The sequence below is a fragment of the Xenopus laevis genome, chromosome 3S (assembly GCF_017654675.1).
Source record: "Xenopus laevis strain J_2021 chromosome 3S, Xenopus_laevis_v10.1, whole genome shotgun sequence".
Lineage (NCBI taxonomy): Eukaryota > Metazoa > Chordata > Amphibia > Anura > Pipidae > Xenopus > Xenopus laevis.
This window is the reverse complement of record NC_054376.1, coordinates 38863670-38884054: the sequence shown is the minus strand read 5'-3', so window position 1 is coordinate 38884054 and position 20385 is coordinate 38863670. Positions and strand designations below refer to the sequence as shown.

Here is a 20385-nt window from a genome sequence, read left to right as displayed (position 1 = left end):
TTATATAGGGAACCCCCTAATGTAAACAATATATGCATTTTAGTAGTCAATGAAGAGGCATTTATATTATATCTACATATTATATACCCAGTGTGTTATGTGACATCTCCAATCATAATGATATCATTACTCCATGAAATCCATTAGGGTCATTAAAAAAACAAGTTGTCTTTTTTTTGTAAGTAAACATTTCCAAGCCTTAATGCACTTAATTATAGGCACTATGATTAATCATGAAACACTTAATGCCGAGTCTTCCATTCTTTGTTGAACAGTCTTTTCTACATTTTATAATGACCCGAGTGGATTTCAGGAGTGTGTGCCCATCTGTGAGTGTGTTTAATCAGAGTATCAGAGTATTGAGAAGGCCCATGCCATTTATACTGATGATGTTTTGGCCCTCAGCTATAGCCAATCACAACAGGTACATATATTAACTGCAGAGTCCTGTATAATTAAAGGGATTTTGTCATGATTGTTATGGCATAGTTATGTAATATATTAGACCATACACATTGCAAATCATTCATTCTACCATTTCAAATGTTAAGATCAAACTGTATATTATGTATTAGTTCTAACAGTGCTGTGCAGGCAGCTCAATGCAAATCCTTTCTGGCAGCTGGGCACGTCTATTCATTTCTTTTTTCCTAGTCCTGAACAAGTGTTCCAGCTCAGTTTTGGTTTGTACTTCAGACACACTAGGTTACATGAGAATAGCACCCAGACACACATTTGAGCATTTTAAGGACCACCTGTACTACCAGTATTTGTCATTTGGGCTGTAGCACACAGAGCATTTTGGCTGTCACTCTTGATATTGTTACATGAAAATAAGTTGAGTGACTAACATGCAGCAGTAAAGTCAGACCTTCCCCTAACAACTCTCTATGTACAATTGTGTTCAGAATAATAGCAGTCTGACATCACTAACATAGTAAGTTAGGTTACATTTGCAGGTTGCCTACTCTCCCTGCCAACAAACTAACACTGCCGTCTTCCGGTTTATAGGCGCCCCTATTTTGGCCCTTTTTGTGACTCATCACCCACACATGACTAACACACGTCCATCGAGTGCAACCTCTTAAGTCTATATATAACCTGCCTAACTGCTAGTTGATCAGTGAAACCAACAGTCATGACATGCTGCTGATTCTGTGTAACTGAACCATTAATTTAGGCTTGTTCCAAATAATAGCAGTGTGGAATTCAGTTAGTGAGGTCATTCATTCTGTGCAAAAAACAGGTGTCAATTACGACCCTTAATTAAAAAAGGAAGGCAGCAAATGTTTCACATGCTGGTTATAGTGCATTTCTCTCTGAAAATGGGTAGTTCCAGACATTGTGCAGAAGAACAGCGTACTTGGATTAAAAAGGTGATCAGAGAGGGTAAAACTGAAAACTACAATTATAATGGATAGAAGAATAGCCAAAATGGAAAAAGACCCAGTCAATGATCAGCTCCAGGGAAATCGAAGAAGGTGTAAAGTTACCCGTGATACTGTTACAATCAGAAGACGTCTATGTGAAGCCAAGCTATCGGCAAGAAGCCCCCGCAAAGTCCCATTGTTGAAAAAAAAAAAAAACACGTGCTGAAGAGCTTACAAGTTGCCAAAGAATACATTGACTGGCTTAAAGAGAAATGGCTCAACATTTTGTAGACTGATGAAAGCAAGATTGTTCTTTTTGGGTCTAGGGGGCCACAGTTTATCTGACAGTTTATCAGACGACCCCCAAACAATGAATTTAAGCCAAAGTGCATTATGAAAATGGGAATCATGGTGGCACAAGCATCATGATATGGGGATGTTTCTCATACTATGATGTTGGGCCTATTTATTTCATACCAGGGATCATGGATCCGTTTCAATACATCAAAATACTTTAAGGGGTCATGTTGCCTTATGTGAAGAGGAAATGCCCTTGAAATTGGGGTTTCAACAAGACAATGACCCCAAACACAGCAGTAAATGAGCAACCTCTTGGTTCCAGACCAACAAGACTGACGTTATGGAGTGACCAGCCCAATCCCTGGACCTTTATCCAATAGAAAACTCATGGGGGTGGAGAGAGGGTAAAACTGAAAACTACAATTATAATGGATAGAAGAATAGCCAAAATGGAAAAAGACTCAGTCAATGATCAGCTCCAGGGAAATCGAAGAAGGTGTAAAGTTACCCGTGATACTGTTACAATCAGAAGACGTCTATGTGAAGCCAAGCTATCGGCAAGAAGCCCCCGCAAAGTCCCATTGTTGAAAAAAAAAAAAAACACGTGCTGAAGAGCTTACAAGTTGCCAAAGAATACATTGACTGGCTTAAAGAGAAATGGCTCAACATTTTGTAGACTGATGAAAGCAAGATTGTTCTTTTTGGGTCTAGGGGGCCACAGTTTATCTGACAGTTTATCAGACGACCCCCAAACAATGAATTTAAGCCAAAGTGCATTATGAAAATGGGAATCATGGTGGCACAAGCATCATGATATGGGGATGTTTCTCATACTATGATGTTGGGCCTATTTATTTCATACCAGGGATCATGGATCCGTTTCAATACATCAAAATACTTTAAGGGGTCATGTTGCCTTATGTGAAGAGGAAATGCCCTTGAAATTGGGGTTTCAACAAGACAATGACCCCAAACACAGCAGTAAATGAGCAATCTCTTGGTTCCAGACCAACAAGACTGACGTTATGGAGTGACCAGCCCAATCCCTGGACCTTTATCCAATAGAAAACTCATGGGGGTGACATAAAAAATGCTGTTTCTGAGGCAAAAGCAAGAAATGCAGAAGAATTGTGGAATGTAACAGGTGCCAGAAGTTGGTGGACTCCATACAACACAGATGTGCAGCAGTTCTCAGAAACACTGATTATACAACTAAATATTAGTTCAGTGATTCAAAGGAAAGCAAACTCTTGAAACATTTTTCAGTTTATACAGTGAATATTTGAGTTTATAAAGAAGAATGCAGACACTGCTATTATTTTGGAACACCCTAATATTCCCCTTTCTTCCCCTTCTGTAAAGGAACAACACAAATTCGATGCATTTTCCTCATGTTTTGATTTGAAATAGATTGTGCAGTTTTCCCAATGCATTTGTGTGTATAGAAATAACATCTATTATAAAACTTTTGAGCTTTATTCACCTTTTTAAACACACAGCTATCCACATTGCAATTCATATTATTAGAAGATAGGCAGAGCTGTGTTAACCACCACTACTGTTCTGTAACAGCAGCAGCAGTCCAAGCCCACACCTCTAGATGTGCTGTAGCTCTTATGGGAAAGGATGGTAGGGCACTTTGTTGCCCACAGAAAGTCACACTCCAGATAGGCAACAAAACACACAAAATACATTTGAATTACTCTGTTTCTTTATCAACATTTTCCAAGCCCAAATCAGAGAAGTGGTGGCAGCATAGAAAGAGTCAGTTGAATCCTTCATCTTGTTACCTGCCCACAAGTCTGTTTTTATTTATATACTGGTAAGATGTGGCCAAAGCTAGCTTTGATGGTGGGAAGCCCCCATATGTATTTAGTAAGTACTAACCCAGCCTTGGAGAAGTGATAGTGTTGGCGTTGACTTTTTCATTGCAAGCCTCTTGATGACACTGTCTGTAAGCAACCGGCTTGGAACTGATGGAGCATTCGTTGCCATGCCGACCTGTCACCTTATGCATACATTGCACCACTCTAGACTGGAGTCCTTTCCCACATGTAGAAGAGCACTGTTAGAAAATAAATCTGATTACACTTAAATCGGTGTCTGATCTGATAATTACAGGGATACTTAATGCAGTTGATATTCAGTTCAAGTAGAGCATCATTTTAAAAAGGAAGTACTAAATTCATTTACTAGAACAGGGCATTGTTAAGTCTTCATGGTTTGCTTAAAGGAACAGTTCAGTGTAAAAATAAAAACTAGGTAAATATATAGGCTGTGCAAAATAAAAATGTTTCTGATATAGTTAGTTAGCCAAACATGTAGGGGCCGATTCACTAACTTCGAGTGAAGGATTCGAAGGTAAAAAACTTCGAAATTTGTTTTGGGCTACTTCGACCATTGACTACGACTTCGAATCGAAGGATTCGAACTAAAAATCGTTCGACCATTCGATAGTCTAAGTACTGTCTCTTTAAAAAAAACTTCGACCCCCTAGTTCGCCATCTAAAAGCTACCGAAGTCAATGTTAGCCTATGGGGAAGGTCCCCATAGGCTTGGCTAACTTTTTTTGATCGAAGGATATTTCTTCAATCGTTGGAATCAAATCCTTCGAATCGTTCGATTCTAAGGATTTTATCGTTCGATCGAACTATCTGCGCTAAATCCTTCGACTTCGATATTCGAAGTTGAAGGATTTTAATTCCTAGTCGAATATCGAGGCTTAATTAACACTCGATATTCGACCCTTAGTGAATCGGCCACGTAATGTATAAAGGCTGGAGTGACTGGATATCTAACATAACAGAACAGAACACTACTTCCTGCTTTGTAGCACTCTTGGTTTCCACTGGTTACCAGGCAGTAACCAATCAGAGACTTGAGGGAAGGCCACATGGGTCATAACTGTTGCTTTTGAATCTGAGCTGAATGCTGAGGATCAATTGTAAACTCACTGAACAGTTATGTCCCATGTGGCCCCCTTAAAGTCACTGACTAACACAGAGTTAGAGAGTTGAAAATCAGGAAGTAGTGTTCTGGCTATTATGTTACACATCCAGTCACTCCAGTCTTTATACGTTACATTTTTGGCTAACTAACTATATTAGAAACATTTTTTTATTATTTTCTATTTACCCAGTTGTTAGTTCTACACTGAACTGTTCCTTTACTACAGTCCAGACTGTGGTGAGATTGGAATAAGTATAAATATGGACATACATGGGCAGTGATGGGCCAACTCTGGCTAATCTAACTTCCTGATCAATGATCCAGCCATAATGATCAAATCATACACAGTTGAGTTGAAAGGTGCCATTTTTTTATCAATATATGTATACATTTAAATCTTTTTCTTAATATTACATCCTGTTTTTGGCTTTTTTTCCCCCCATCAAATCGCTATGTCAACACATCAGATTTAGCATAGGTTTAAATGCTTTGGAATTGATCAAGGTGCGGGAATGTTTGATAAGAAAGGCAATACAGTTGAGATACCTTAGACCAATCCCCTGTCTTCCACTCATAGCAGCCTGTGTAATCCTCACATTCTTCCTCAGCCCGTGGCCTGGTGGCTGAAACACATTTCCCCTTTGAATTGGTGCAGGATATCCGCCTCTTCTTGGTGCCCCTACCACAGTCAGAGGAACACTGAAACACAAGAATAGTACCATTGGCTCAATACATCTGCTCAATGATCAATAAAGCATCCCTGTACTCTTCTATCTTGCTTGTCATGCCCCATGCTCTACATGTAGTGTGTGTTATATGTGGCCAGAGGATGTCACTACATACAAAGTCTACTCAAACCTTCTAGTTTCTCAAGTGGCTGCTGTTCTACTTTACTGCTCCTCTACACTTTGGGGTCTATTTATCATACTGTGTAAAAAGTAGAGTGAAACATTCCCAGTAATACTGCTCATAGCAACCAATCAGATCTTTGCTTTTGTTTTCTAACCAAGCAGATAAACACTCCTTGCTTATGTACAGCCTTGGAGCAGAAGGCCAGTGCATTTTCTATAGATAACACATGCACTGAATTCTGTTTGCACCTGGTTTCTGCACTGAGCACCTTGATAAAGGCCTCATTCCCCTGGCATCGGCATCTAAAGAAGAACTGCTCCCAATTTATTTGTAGCCACTGGCAATACATGCACTGGGGTGCTTTAATACAACAGGTATGGGATTTATTATCCAGAATGCTCGGGACCTGGGGTTTTCCGGATAACGGGTCATTCCGTAATTTGGATCTTCATGCCTTACGTCCACTAGAAAATCATTTAAACATTAAATAAACCCCAAAGTCTGCTTTTGCTTCCAATAAGGATTAATTATAGTACAAGGTACTGTTTTATTTTTACAGAGAAAATTTTTTCAATAATTTTGGATTATTTGGATAAAATGGAGTCTATGGGAGACAGTTTTTCTTTAATTCAGATTCTGGATAACGGGTTTCCGGATAATGGGTCCCATACCTGAAAGTAATTTAGCTTCTGTACAGCTGCTTAATACATACTGAGGCTGAAATAGATGCATCCACCAAGTACTTTTACTCATATAATCATTGTTTAGAATTGTTTGATATCTATCCGCATTATCTTGTGTCGTTTGCTGTAATGATATCCTCTGTGCAAGCCTGAGTCTATAAAGCAAACTATATAGGAGTCTGTATATACAGTAGTTGGGTTCCCATGTTTGCTTTATGCCTACATCTGATCTATCTACATCTGATCTATTTACATCTATCTACATCTGATCTATCTACATCTGATCTATTTACATCTATCTACATCTGATCTATCTACTGTACATCTGATCTATCTACATCTGATCTATCTAATCTATCTACATCTGATCTATCTAATCTATCTACATCCGATCTATCTACTGTACATCTGATCTATCTAATCTATCTACATCCGATCTATCTACATCCGATCTATCTGATCTATATACATCTGATCTATCTGATCTATCTACATCTGTTCTATCTACATCTGATCTATCTGCATCTGATCTATCTTCATCTGATCTATCTGATCTATCTACATCTAATCTATCTACATCTGATCTATCTACATCTGATCTATCTGATCTATCTGCATCTGATCTATCTTCATCTGATCTATCTGATCTATCTACATCTGATCTATCTGCATCTGATCTATCTACATCTGATCTATCTGATCTATCTACTTCTGATCTATCTACATCTGATCTATCTACATCTATCTACATCTGATCTATCTACATCTGATCTATCTCATCTATCTACAACTGATCTACAGTATCTACATCTGATCTATCTACATCTATCTACATCTATGTACATCTGATCTATCTCTTCTATCTGATCTATCTACATCTATCTACATCTGATCTTTCAACATCTAATCTTTCTACATCTGATCTTTCTACATCTGATCTTTCTACATCTGATCTTTCTACATCTGATCTTTCTACATCTGATCTATCTGATCTATCTACATCTGATCTATCTCTTCTATCTACATTGATCTATCTGATCTATCTACATTGATCTATCTGATCTATCTACATCTGATCTATCTGATCTATCTACATCTGATCTATCTGATCTATCTACATCTGATCTATCTGATCTATCTACATCTGATTTATCTCATCTATCTATCTACATCTGATCTATCTACATCTGATCTATCTACATCTGATCTATCTACATCTGATCTATCTACATCTGATCTATCTACATCTGATCTATCTACATCTGATCTATCTACATCTGATTTATCTACAGTACATCTGATCTATCTTATCTATCTACATCTGATCTATCTCATTTAGCTACATATAATTTATCTCACCTATCTACATCTGATCTATCTGATCTATCTACATCTGATCTATATACATCTGATCTATCTGATCTATCTACATCTGATCTATCTGATCTCTCTACATCTGATCTATCTGATCTATCTACATCTGATCTATCTCATCTATCTACATCTGATTTATCTGATCTATCTACATCTGATCTATCTACATCTATCTACATCTGATCTTTCTACATCTGATCTATCTTCTATCTGATCTATCTACATCTGATCTATCTACATCTGATCTATCTACATCTGATCTATCTACATCTGATCTATCTACATCTGATCTATCTACATCTGATCTATCTACATCTGATCTATCTACATCTGATTTATCTACAGTACATCTGATCTATCTTATCTATCTACATCTGATCTATCTCATTTAGCTACATATAATTTATCTCACCTATCTACATCTGATCTATCTGATCTATCTACATCTGATCTATATACATCTGATCTATCTGATCTATCTACATCTGATCTATCTGATCTCTCTACATCTGATCTATCTGATCTATCTACATCTGATCTATCTCATCTATCTACATCTGATTTATCTGATCTATCTACATCTGATCTATCTACATCTATCTACATCTGATCTTTCTACATCTGATCTATCTTCTATCTGATCTATCTACATCTGATCTATCTACATCTGATCTATCTACATCTGATCTATCTACATCTGATCTATCTACATCTGATCTATCTCAGCTTCCTAAATTTTCATCTATGGCAACATTGGCAACAAATCTGCTTTGTGTGGGTCCCAGAAACAGAAACCTTCAGCTTTTTTCCTTTCAAATTGTGTTTGTGAAGCCAGCTCTTTTGATCATAATACAGAGTCTTCGGTTACATTTACTACTGTATGAAATGAAATGGACCTGATTCTGGAAAGCATTCATTTTCCTGCAAATCAGTGCCACATGCTACAAAAAGCTCTGCGTCCTTCCAGCCTTACAAGAATTCCTCTGCAAACCTGTGCCTGTCAATCACATGCCTAGTGGGTTTCCTGGATCTCTGGTGCTGGTAGGGGGTTTCTAACCTGCACCTGAAATGGGGTAATTAGCTTGTCAGAGAAAAACACATACAATGACCTCAGCGCTTGGGAAGAAAATGTCTGCACTTGGGGCAGTTTGAGGATTAAATCTAATTACAAATAATAGTCTCACTAAATGCAGTGACAAATATTTACATTAGAATTAAGTCCTATGTAAAATCATCTGCTATATGGTGTTTGATTTATTAGCGTTTAGGTTTTTGTAGCAGAACTAAATGTACAGTATTAGTGTAAGCCAGTTGCTAAGGGCAGTGTAGAATAAAATGGATTTTACATATTTTGCTTTCTGGCCCAGAAATGTACAATGTGCAGTATTTTACAATTCAGAAAACTGATTTTTGGCTTCCTTCTAAACACTGTTGCATTTTTTTTCTTACTTTAGACTATAAATATGACAGTGGACCTGTTAAACCAAAAAAAAAAAATAATAATAATACTCTGACTCTCCTCCAGAGCAAACACAAAAATGACCGCGTTTATCTGGCACAATTTATAATGTAATTCTGTGCCAGACACACACGGGGGAGCCATGTGCTTAATCCAACAGAGTTGAAATATTGCACATACAGTATCACACCTATAGCCATTCCAGCTGTGCTGGGACAAAGTGTTCTGGTCCCCAAGGTTGTAGTGACCGGGAGAAGCTTATTCTGGAGTAGGGGCTGCATTGACTACAACACTGGTCCCCCCTCCTTCATTAGCTGTGATATATCTTCCATACCCTGCATCCATATTGCCTACTCCTTGCTACATCCACTGAGAATAACATGCAGCTGCTAACATAGTCCAAAGTGTAATGGGACCTCACTGCATCAAGCAAATCTATTTTACCAAAATCCCATCCTGATACAGGTATAAGATCTATTATCCAAAAGGCTGCAAATTAAAGGAAGGCCATCTCCCTCAGATGCCATTTTAATCAAATAATTGAGATTTTGTTTTCTCTGTAATAAAAAAACAGAACCTTGTATTTGATCCCAGCTAAGATCGAATGTATCATTAATGGAGGTAAAACAATCCTATTGGGTTTAAGTAATGTTTTAATGATTTTTTTTGTAGACTTCATGTAAGAACTCACCCTTTTGGCATTCTGACGCAAGCGCTGGCAGCTTCAGGGTTTACATGCGCCGTGTAAATTCAAATATTTAAAGGCGCTAGTTGTACAGTGCCCAACATAAAGGTCTTTTCATAAGTTCCTGGGTGCTTTTTCTAGTGTATTAAGTGGTTACTGATCCTACCTGTCCCTGGTTTCGTCCTGTCTGCTGCCTGACCTGATTATTGGAAGGGCTATGGTCCTGAGGAGAGGTCTTGGGTTTCTGCCTCTGATGTTCATGCAGACCATCTCAAGCAGCAGTTTCATGCTTTTCATGCTAGGTTTCCTGATAGACCTAGGGGTCCAGTGGCCCCCTCCAGGGGGGGGGTAATGTAAGAACTCACCCTGGTGGTCTAGTGGGGACTGCGATATTGGTGTGTTTTGACCTGGCTTGTGACAATGACTACTCTCTATCTTGCTGCATCTGTACTGTCTCTCCTGTTTGGTTTTGACCCGGCCTGTGACCCAGACTACACTTCTTGTTCTCCATTCCTGAACGACAATCAGTTTTCTTGCCTGCCCAGAACTCTCTCCCTAGACCTGGCAGCAGCCGAGTAGCGGAGGGCTCATCCCAAAGCAACAGGTGGCCGTTATAGGTGGAAGACTGGGACTTTGGGGTTTGTTCTGGGCAGTGTCTGACTGGGGCGCCCAGGGCCCCCTTCCGGACCCCTGCCTTCCACTTCTGCGGAGCCCACAGCGCCCCGACGCGCCACTTTTTTTACGCCGATTGCGGCAGGAAGTGTGAAAATCACGCAGGAAGGAAGGATCTTGAAAAAGACCCTGTCTCCATGCCCACCCTCCCCACACCGTGTGCATGCAAGAAGCCAGGGTGTAAAACTGTTTTTTTTTGGGGGGGCTGGCTTATCAGGGGAGGGGGTCTGGGTTGGCAGGGGGCCATGAGGGCCTGGGCCCACCGGGTTTTTTCCCGTTGTCCCGCCGGGCCAGTCCGACCCTGGTTCTGGGTTTGGGATACCAATCGTAACACTTGAAGTGTAGTGATCCAAATTATAGAAGGATCCCTTATCCAGAAAACCTGCAGTCCCAAGCATTTTGGATAACAGTTCCCATATCTGTAATAGCGTTACAGATATGGCATCTGTAACACAAATGTTCCTATTGCTCTTTTATTAAGGCTGCCCTGCTCTAATTATGTGTGTTTGTATCTTCCCTCTCCAATTTTATCTTGATTAGGCAGATAATTTATTTTATTTATGTGCAAATAAACGGGATAAAGAGTTAGAGAGGCACAATTTTGGTATATGGTAGATGACACTATTCTAAGACAATATGCAGTTAGTCTTTATTTTGTATTTTTTGAGGTTTCAATTTTGAGAGAAGGTGAATGGCAATGTATCTTAGAAATAACTATAATAAAACTGAAGCCTCACACTGGGACTGGTTCTTGGTTGGTGGGGCCAGTTAGCCTGACAACAAAACAGCAGAATTTTAGAAATCCTACAAAACAATGAAGACCAAATGAGAAGTTGCTTACAATGGTTAAACTTTAATATACTTAAAGGTAATATTAAATGAATGTTCCCAAAAGGGGTTGTTCACCTTCCAACACTTTTTTTTCAGCTCAGTTGGTTTCAGATAGTTCACCAGAAATAACGACTTTATCTAATCACTTTAGATTTTTTTCATGTCTGTTCTGATATTCAAGTGTAAAGTCTATTATTTTCTTAAACAGCTCCGGGAGGGGGGGGGGGTCGCTAACTCTTTTACAGTTCTAAATCGATACATTTAGTTTATATGTTTCTTATATTTGTCCCTGCTGAGCAGAATCCCTGAGTTTCATTAAAGGCAACTGTTAGAGTTGATACAATAGTTGCTGATATTCCACAGATACTGCTGAGAAATGTATCAACTAATTGTATTAATTAAATGTGCCAAACTCAAACACCAGAGACAGGAACATTCAACTTTACGCTTAGATTTTGAAAAAACGGTAACAAATAAAATAAAAAGTATTTTTTTAAAAAAAAGTCTTTATTTCTGGTGAACAATCTGAAACAACTGGTCTGAAAAAGTGTTTGGAAGGTGAACAGCCTTTTTATTTGCTGAATCTCCTGCATTAACTTTGGTTCTACCCTTGCTGCTTACCTTAGTATTTCAGTTCAGAGCCTCATTTTTGTCTACCCTTTAAGTATAAATGTAAAGTGATTACAATCCACAAACTGAACTTTTATTTGGATGAAAGGGTCTTCCTCTCACCTTTGACCATTCCGAAGCTTCCCAGATAGACAGGCAGTCTTGTCCTTCACACATCTGTCTTGTCGCTGGCTTGGGACCCAGGCAGTAAAAGTCTTGAGTGTTGACAAAGGTCCCATTCTGTAGCTGGTATACACAGCTCACCTCCCTTAGCTGGAAGCCTCTGTCACAAGTAGCAGAGCAATGGTTCCACATTCCAGTCACCCATCTGTGGATAAATCAGAAGGTCCCTGAGAAAACAGCAGTCGCTACCTGTAGGCCCTGAATGATGTCTGGATTACAAATGAAATTGTTGTATGCAATCCAAAATAACTGTGTATACACACTTTCTGCACAAGCTGTCTCTCTATTTTAGTAACCCCAGTCAACCCTATTACTGTGTTACTATAAAACCTTGCACTGTAAATATTGTGATCTAACTTGCTCTTGGTTTAACTAGTGCCAAACTTTAGCACATGCCGCAAAGGGGACAACACGGTACATGTACTTTGTATAGAGTGCACAAACTTGCCATCCTTTTTGCATCTAGTCTTCTGCATCTTCTTTATATTTCCCTTCATCCGTCATTTCACGCTAATGGCTTTGAACATACAGTGAAACCTCATTTTTATTTCCTCTGATTTTAAGTTTTCCCTCATTTTACATTGTTGTTTTGTGATCCCACCTATATATTATGCACAATGCATTTCCTTGGATTTTCCACCATTTTTTTCTGGTCCCCTGAAAAACGTAAAATGGGGGTTCTACTATAGCAATTCTTACTGGTGTTAAGAAAGATGTTAATGACTAATTTTTTATGACCAAAAAGTACAGTAGCTGGGGGAGGGGGCTCAGGTCTCACAGACTGCTACCTGGCATGAGGATACATTAGAAAAAAAGGAAGAAAACAGACAAGTAGCATGGCACCGCTTACAAGGAAACATCAATGTACAGCTGCACTGTAGAGTTCAATTGAAACACTCGTGATAAACTACAATGTTTCAATTGACTCCATGTTTGTAAAGGACCAGTGGAGACCAGGAGTGATCCATTTGTGCTGGAAAAAAATGTTAATTTACCAACACTGTTCAGTATCCATAGCAACCGAAGGGCAAGGCAGCGGTTGAAATGGTATGTACAGACAGAGCGCAGCAAATTTATGAACTGCCATTTCTGTTTTCCATAAAGGGACACGGGATTTGTTCTATGGCCTCGGGACCTGTGAATCTATCCAGATGTCATATAAATAATTTTAGGCTAGAATAAATACATTTCCACATTTCCTGCAGGGGGTGGGGATGGTATAATGAGATTAAAAGGGAGCAGGAGATGTCAGCGGTGGATATACAGCAAAGGCCTCCCTGGCTCTAAAAGTCCCTAAGTACAAATACAGATATTTTGACATTAGAGATATGCAATGTAAAGGCCTCCAGCATTGCATCAAACACTGTCTTACTGTAGCAGGGTCTGTGTTCCATTCCCAGAGCAGCCGTGACATGAACAGGTCACATGAAGGTAATGTGACATTAGGGTAACTGTGACAGTAACACTTGGGGGCAGATTTATTAAGGGTCGAAGTGAAAATTCAAATTTTTGATTTTTGAATTTATCATAATCTGGCACTTTAAGAACTCCAATTTGACTATTCGCCTAATAAAACCTGCCCAGTTACTGTATAAGTCAATGGGAGACGTCCAAGGATCAATTTGTTGATGTTTGCAGCCTTCTCTTTCTTCAGAGAAAAAAAACTCTAATCGAGTTTTTCTCATTAGAATTGAATTTGATTTGAGTTTTCGGGTCGATTTAATTAGTCCGAGCTGAGAATATTTTTGATTTTATTAATAAATTTCGACCGGTTGAATATCGAGTTTATGGGAGTTTTAACAAACTTGCATAAATTCGAAATTCGACCCTTGATAAATGTGCCTCCCGGTGTTGCCCAGTCTCCAGTTATGTAGTTGACGTCAAAGTAGAACTTTCAGCAACGTTTAGAGGACATGAAGAGGCATTGGTTGGGTAGTACTCATTCATATAGAAAATTGGTCTCCATAAATTTAATCCAAACTTTGAATTGATAAAGACTTGTCTCATTTTATGTCCATTACTGTTTGGTCATTGACATGTGGTCAATCTATCTGTAAATACTTTCCAGCCACACATGAGCCATCAGTAAATCCATAACATCTTTCTGTCTTAACACAAATCCTTCATCCCTCTTACAATTAAAACCTCTGGCTTAATGTCTGTCTGTGGTGTTTAGCAGCAAGTGGGCGTTAACTTTTATTTGTAGCCGTGGGCATCAACAGTCATAGGCACCTGTTGTTATTTGGAAGCCATAAAATGGTTTGTGCAATAATATATATTATCTATCTATAGGACTACTGCCTCTTATTCCAAAACAGACACCTAGCAAAGCTTTTACACCGCAGATGAAAACAAATTGAGGTTATGGAATAAAAGGGTGCAGGTTTGCTACAGGTCCAGTCACCTATCATATCAAATAAGATGATAGCAGTTGCTGGTGCTCAAAAAGGGCCCACCCAACCAAAACCATCAAGATGTTGATCAAGTGCTACATCAGCTCACTGATGAGGTCCTCACTCTGATGGCTCATATTCTCTGCACATATTGGGGGAAAGATCCCATGTTTGTTGACCTCACCAAATGGGCAGATCTTATAGTGTATGGCCGACTTTAAAATCATGGTTTCTTGAATGTTCTAGTGTAACAACATATATGTATTTGTAGTAGCACAGTTGGATATACAGATAAAGCTCTGGTAGTTTAGAGAAGTCAACCAACAATGGATCTTTGTAAGGCTTGAACATGCATGTGGTAGGCTAAATATGTCTGATCCATTGCTTGGCCAGTGGGTCAACAGTCAGGGCAAATGGAAGGTCAACACAGTCTTTGTAATGAACCACAACAACCTGATGTGACCTATGGCTAAAGGGATTTCCAGCCTGCCCCATCATCATCTGTATGAACTACAATCAGATAGCAAATATTTAGAGCCCTCAGTATTGTCCACACATTCAGGACAATAATAACAACTCAGTCGCCCCTGAGCATTTCAGCAGCCTACTGGCATGGGTATTGTCCAAAATGTATACAAACCAGGTTTTACAGAATTCAGTTAAAATTCACCTTTAGGCTAAGCTTGTGTTCAGCCCTCCCCTTTGCTCATAACTTGACAAGACAAATGAAACTTGGCTGTAACAGCCACCCAACTAAACTGTTCCATGTGTATCGACAAAAGCAAATTTATATTTAACCCTTATACTAGCTGCCATTCAGGTCCAATCCACTGCTTTGGGGGCCCCCTAAGGCAGCAACTTCACAGTTTGGGGTAACTTTGATTTAGAGGGAGCTAAACTATCACAGTACCTTCTGGTTATGATTATATGTATACTTTAGCAAGGTTGATACATTGAGGAGTCTGTTGCAGATGTATAATGACTCCCATCCTTCATGATCATCATTCACCAGTTTTACTGTGACACTGGATATAAGGCAGGTCCCATTCTGGTCAAGGAACAGCTTATATCTTGACTAATATATATCTTGATTAATCTAATTTCCTTTCATTTGTGTTTATTTATTTATAGTAGAAATGTGGGGCTTATGGTTGCCATTCTTAAAGGTAAGGGCATTGCTTGAGGCAAGATTGAGGTAACATTGCGGTAGGGTGGAAAAATATTATTTTGCTACTAATCTGTTCCAAATTTAGTGTCAATGCAACTAAATACTCCTTTGGCTGACTTACACTTCCCATCTAGCCCCATGCTCTTTGCTCTTTTTAAACTGAATATGTTCCAAACCTCACAGCCAGGGTCCAAAGCCCAACTAGTTTGATTAGATGTTGTGGGGCGCTACACAGGCTAATGAAAATGAGAATAATGCAGAGGAAAATGCTACTACTGGGCAGAGAATAGGAATTACAGCGCCTGGTTGTTGTGCATGAAGAAAGCACATAAAATGCATTGGATAGGGGCAATAGATGAAGTGAACTGGAGAGAAAAAGTGGCCAGGGTCAGACTGGGCTGGCAGGACACCAGAAAAATATCCAGTGGGCCCTGGTCGCTCCCCCCATAGTGTCCACAAAAAGGAAATAAACATTAGAAAGATACAGGAGGCAATTTAAAATGATTCACCAAATTTACTTCACCCCTCTTAGGCTTGAAGCTATGGGTAGATCAGAAGGAGCCAAGTGCGTAAAATGCGGCAGGGGAGAAGCTGGATTCCTCCACTTGATATGGAATTGCCCTAAAGTAGCGGCATATTGGTCAGAAGTCATCCAATACACGAATATATTTCTATCCTTTCCTGGAATTAAATCCCCTGAAACTTGTCTATTGGGTGTTATAGGTGAGGCAGTCCCTTTACAAAAATCCAGAACACTATTACGATCTATTTTATTCTACGCAAAGAAGCTAGTAATAATGAAATGGATGAACCCCAATCCCCCCACACTTCAGCAATGGAGCGACCTAATAAATGGGGTATTGCCTCTAATTAAATTGATGTATCATGCTAGGGGAACACCTCCTAAATTTGAGAAAATATGGGAACCTTGGTTAGAGGTCAACCCTCATGCATCCCTATCAGACGACTGAGCTCTAAAGTGACCTGAAGCATAAGCTGATAACTGATGAGTATGGTACATACTTATTTATGTATTGAAACTGTCACTAAAACACAAATAACTGACAACAGTAGCCATGTAAGTGTCAAACCTGTGGTTTGCTTTATTTGTTTTTGTTGTTTGTTTTGAAAATGCAAAATAAAAACCTTAAAAAAAAAAAAAAAAAATGATACGTGAGGGGCCCCATCCCCCCCAGTTCAACACTGCATGGGACCTCCAATGAGCCTGCCTGACTAATATCTGGGAAATGTCAAAATCCTATTGGATTGAGGACCGCATAGGCTTATTGATTCGAACAGCATGTATCCCTGACATTTTGACCCATCGTTATGATACAGATGAACATATTGGGGATCTTGCCAAACAAGCAGATCCTTCCATATATGGTCAGTTAAAAATGAGTTCTGCAATACTCTAATGTGAATTATAGGCTGCCAGGTTGTATATATCTAGGCTGTTCTCAGATGAAAAATTGAGAGGAGCTATTCATAGATTTGCATGTAGCATTTCCCATTCCCTATAACAAAATATAACATTTATAAAAAAAAAATACAAAGAGAAGGGTTGTGGGTGCACTCCAAGGCTAGGTAAAAATGTGTTTAAATAAAATGGAAGTGCTACTGATTTGGCTAATTAAAGGAAAACTATACCCCCCAAACAATGTAGGTCTCTATAAAAAGATATTGCATAAAACAGCTCATGTGTAAAACCCTGCTTCATGTAAATAAACCATTTTCATAATAATATACTTTTCTAGTAGTTTGTGCCATTGGGTAATCATAAATAGAAAATTGGCATTTTAAAAAATAAGGGCCGCCCCTGAGATCATACGATTCACAGTGCACACATACAAACCATATGTAAGGTCACATGAGCCAATTAACAGACAGAATTCTGTCTTTTGCGTCCACACTTCTTGTTACAGTTAGAGCTGTAGTATTTCTGGTCAGGTGATCTCTGAGGCAGCACATAGACCATCATGAAATGGTGGTTCAAGGCAAGAGATGTAAAAGGGCAAGGTCGCCAAACGAGCGGATCTTAACCCGATATGCCCACTAACGGCTGGGCGATATCAGGTGAATGAGAAAGTTCAGCCCTGGGAATGGGCACCGATGGGTCGCAGGACCGCATCAACTAGCCGATGCGGTCCTGGATTGCAGAAAAAAAATCAAACTTGCCCGATCAATATCTGCCCGATTTTTGGCCTAAAGGACCGATATCGGCAGCTTTAATCTGCCCGTGTATGGCCACTAGCTTTTGCAGCTTTAAAAAAAAAAAAAAGATTGCCCAAACCAACCCATTTTTTAAAAATCATCCCAGGACCTGAACAACATGAAGCAAATCTGCCCGGAAGAATAGGCCAAAATCTCTAATAATCATTATGCAAAGCTGGTATATCAAAACGCCCCATGAACTAAAGCTGCTTTTTTTTTTTTTTTTTTTTTTTTTGCATTCTTCTGGCATACAATATTGCATATAAAATGCAGTGCTTTAAAATAATCTTAGTGTAGGAATTGTTATACAGTGAAAGAGACCATTTCAATAGACTGATTATATTGCAAGGTGAATATAAGAATTTGGTGAAGGTAAGATATGCTAGACTGGGGCTCCCTAGAGCCTGGGCCCGCCTAGAGATTCTGCGCTGTTGTAGCCATTCGGACTCTGTAATTAGACCCAGATTATAGGCACTGCACCCTTGTCTGGCAGCAGAGAAGGGGTTAAATGAAGGCAGCTTCCCAGACAGAAAATAATCAGGTGAATGTGGCTTTGGGTAGCAGGTCCCAGCACACACCCAGTCCCAGCAGAGCGGCAGGAAAGCTTTAGCATAATACAGCTGCTCCAGTCCAGCCTTGCAGTCCAACACTAACATTCCTGTGTGATTGCTGAGAGAGGCTCCCCACACATTTTCCAGCTCAGTAGTCTGACTGCGCACAAACATGGAGAAATCCCTCTGTTGCTGATACACACACACACACTTCCGAGACAATTCGCACATGGTCCTTATTTCTTTAAATATTTTAAATTACATTTTCATTTTTGGAATTTTGATGACCGTTTGCGGGTGACGGCGCAAACAGATGCGTTACATTGGAAGGGCGCAGGTTGCATCAGTATGAACACAGACAGAGCATGTATAGCTTTATGAGCAATTACATTAAGTCTAAAAAAAGATCTGGGGAAACATGGATTTGTGCTCCGGTAAATCACATCTATGAACATTTCTGACATGTTCAAAGCAGAACTAAACTTGGGACTTGGCTTGGTCTTTTTATGACTTCTGATACATCAACTTGCAGAGAGTAAATAAGACCTTTCATTGCTCTATATGAGCCTTGTCAGTGTTGGACCACTCCTCCCACCCAACAGAACCCGGCCAGGGATTTCTCAGTGTCCCACTGGACCATACTGACCTCTCTTCATGTTAATAATAATAATAATAATAATAATAAAATATAATGTATCGCCTTCATTAAGTAGATATTTCAAGATCATTTTAAACACATTGGGACTGTGACCCCTAGTTCGGTTACTTAGTCATGGTATAACTGTAATCATTGCGATGCCACAATTAATAATACAATTATTATTATTACAAAGAGTTGTGACACTTCGGTGCAGATTTATGAAGGGTCGGAGTGAAAATTTGAATTAAAAAATCCGAATTTCAAGCTATTTTTTGTGTACTTCGACTAGGGAATAGTCCAAATTCGATTCGGATTTGAAAATTTGAATATCAAAATTTATCATGTACGATCTCTTTAAAAATTAGACCGACCATTGCTGTTTTAGCCTATGGGGGACCTCCTAGAACCTACTTGGAGTCAATTGGTTGACTTTGAAAAATCTAAGTTTTTTTTTTTAGATCAAATTTGATCGAATATAATGTTACGAGTCGAGTCTTCTAATACGATTCGAATTCGAACGAATACAGCCTATTCACCTGAAAAAAAAACTTAGATTTTTTTTAAAATAAATTTTGGTTGGTCTTTTTGTTTATTTGAATTTTGAAGTTTTTTTTATTCGAAATTTGACCCTTGATAAATCTGCTCCTTCATATAGGGAATGTGAAACATGATTAAATCTTCAATGACTACTTAAAGGCAAGTAGCAACATGGAACATGGAAGGGATCTAGGAGCCATCTATTCATCTGACTTGAAAGTACACATGGGCCAATGCGCTATGTAGCATGCATGTAATAACATACTGAAATGTCTGACCCCAAGATAACTAAATGGATTGATGGCTGATAACATCATGGGGGCTCGTGGATAACTGGATGGCTGGGTCTGATCAATTTAGGGATGCACTGATTCCACTATTTGGGATTCGGCCTAATCCCCAAATCCTTCATGAAAGATTTGAGATGAATACCAAACCGAATCCTAATTTGCATAAGCAAATTAGTGACAGGAAAAAGGTGGAAAAAACATTTTTTTGCTTCCTTGTTTTGTGACAAAAAGCTACGTGATTTCCCTTTCCGCCCCTAATTTTCATATGCAAATTAGGATTTGGTTCGGCCCGGAACAATGATTTGGCCGAACCCGAATCCTGCTGGAAAAGGCCAAATCCCTAACTGAATCCTGGATTTGGTGCATCCCTAGATCAACTACAACCAAATTCTGATGACTGAAGTCACAATGCAATGAGTCTATTATTTCTAGCAATGTAGTAGAACTGGGATAAAAAAAAAGAAGGGGGTAACCAACCTGCCGCTAACATAGAATCTAAACTTCTGCATTAAAGAATCACTGCTACAGAAGAGGAATGCGGACTCTCAATTGGCTGTACCCAAAATGGTTAAAACAGCTGGCAAGGAAAAGATAAAGGACTTTCGAACTAAAAACAACTTGGTTA

General features: G+C 39.2%; 1 protein-coding gene across 2 annotated transcripts in view; it reads right to left on the bottom strand.

Moving 5' to 3' along the window:
* The window catches only part of adamts17.S (ADAM metallopeptidase with thrombospondin type 1 motif 17 S homeolog), a 163702-nt gene that overhangs the window by 3022 nt on the left and 140295 nt on the right, over positions 1–20385 (bottom strand). For both annotated transcript variants that reach the window (XM_018255276.2, XM_018255277.2), the window contains 3 exons: positions 11908–12112; positions 5166–5318; positions 3558–3735 (listed from right to left, as the gene is read on the bottom strand). In XM_018255276.2, the coding sequence (XP_018110765.1) occupies positions 3558–3735; positions 5166–5318; positions 11908–12112 (536 nt within the window). The remainder of the gene's footprint in view (positions 1–3557; positions 3736–5165; positions 5319–11907; positions 12113–20385) is intronic.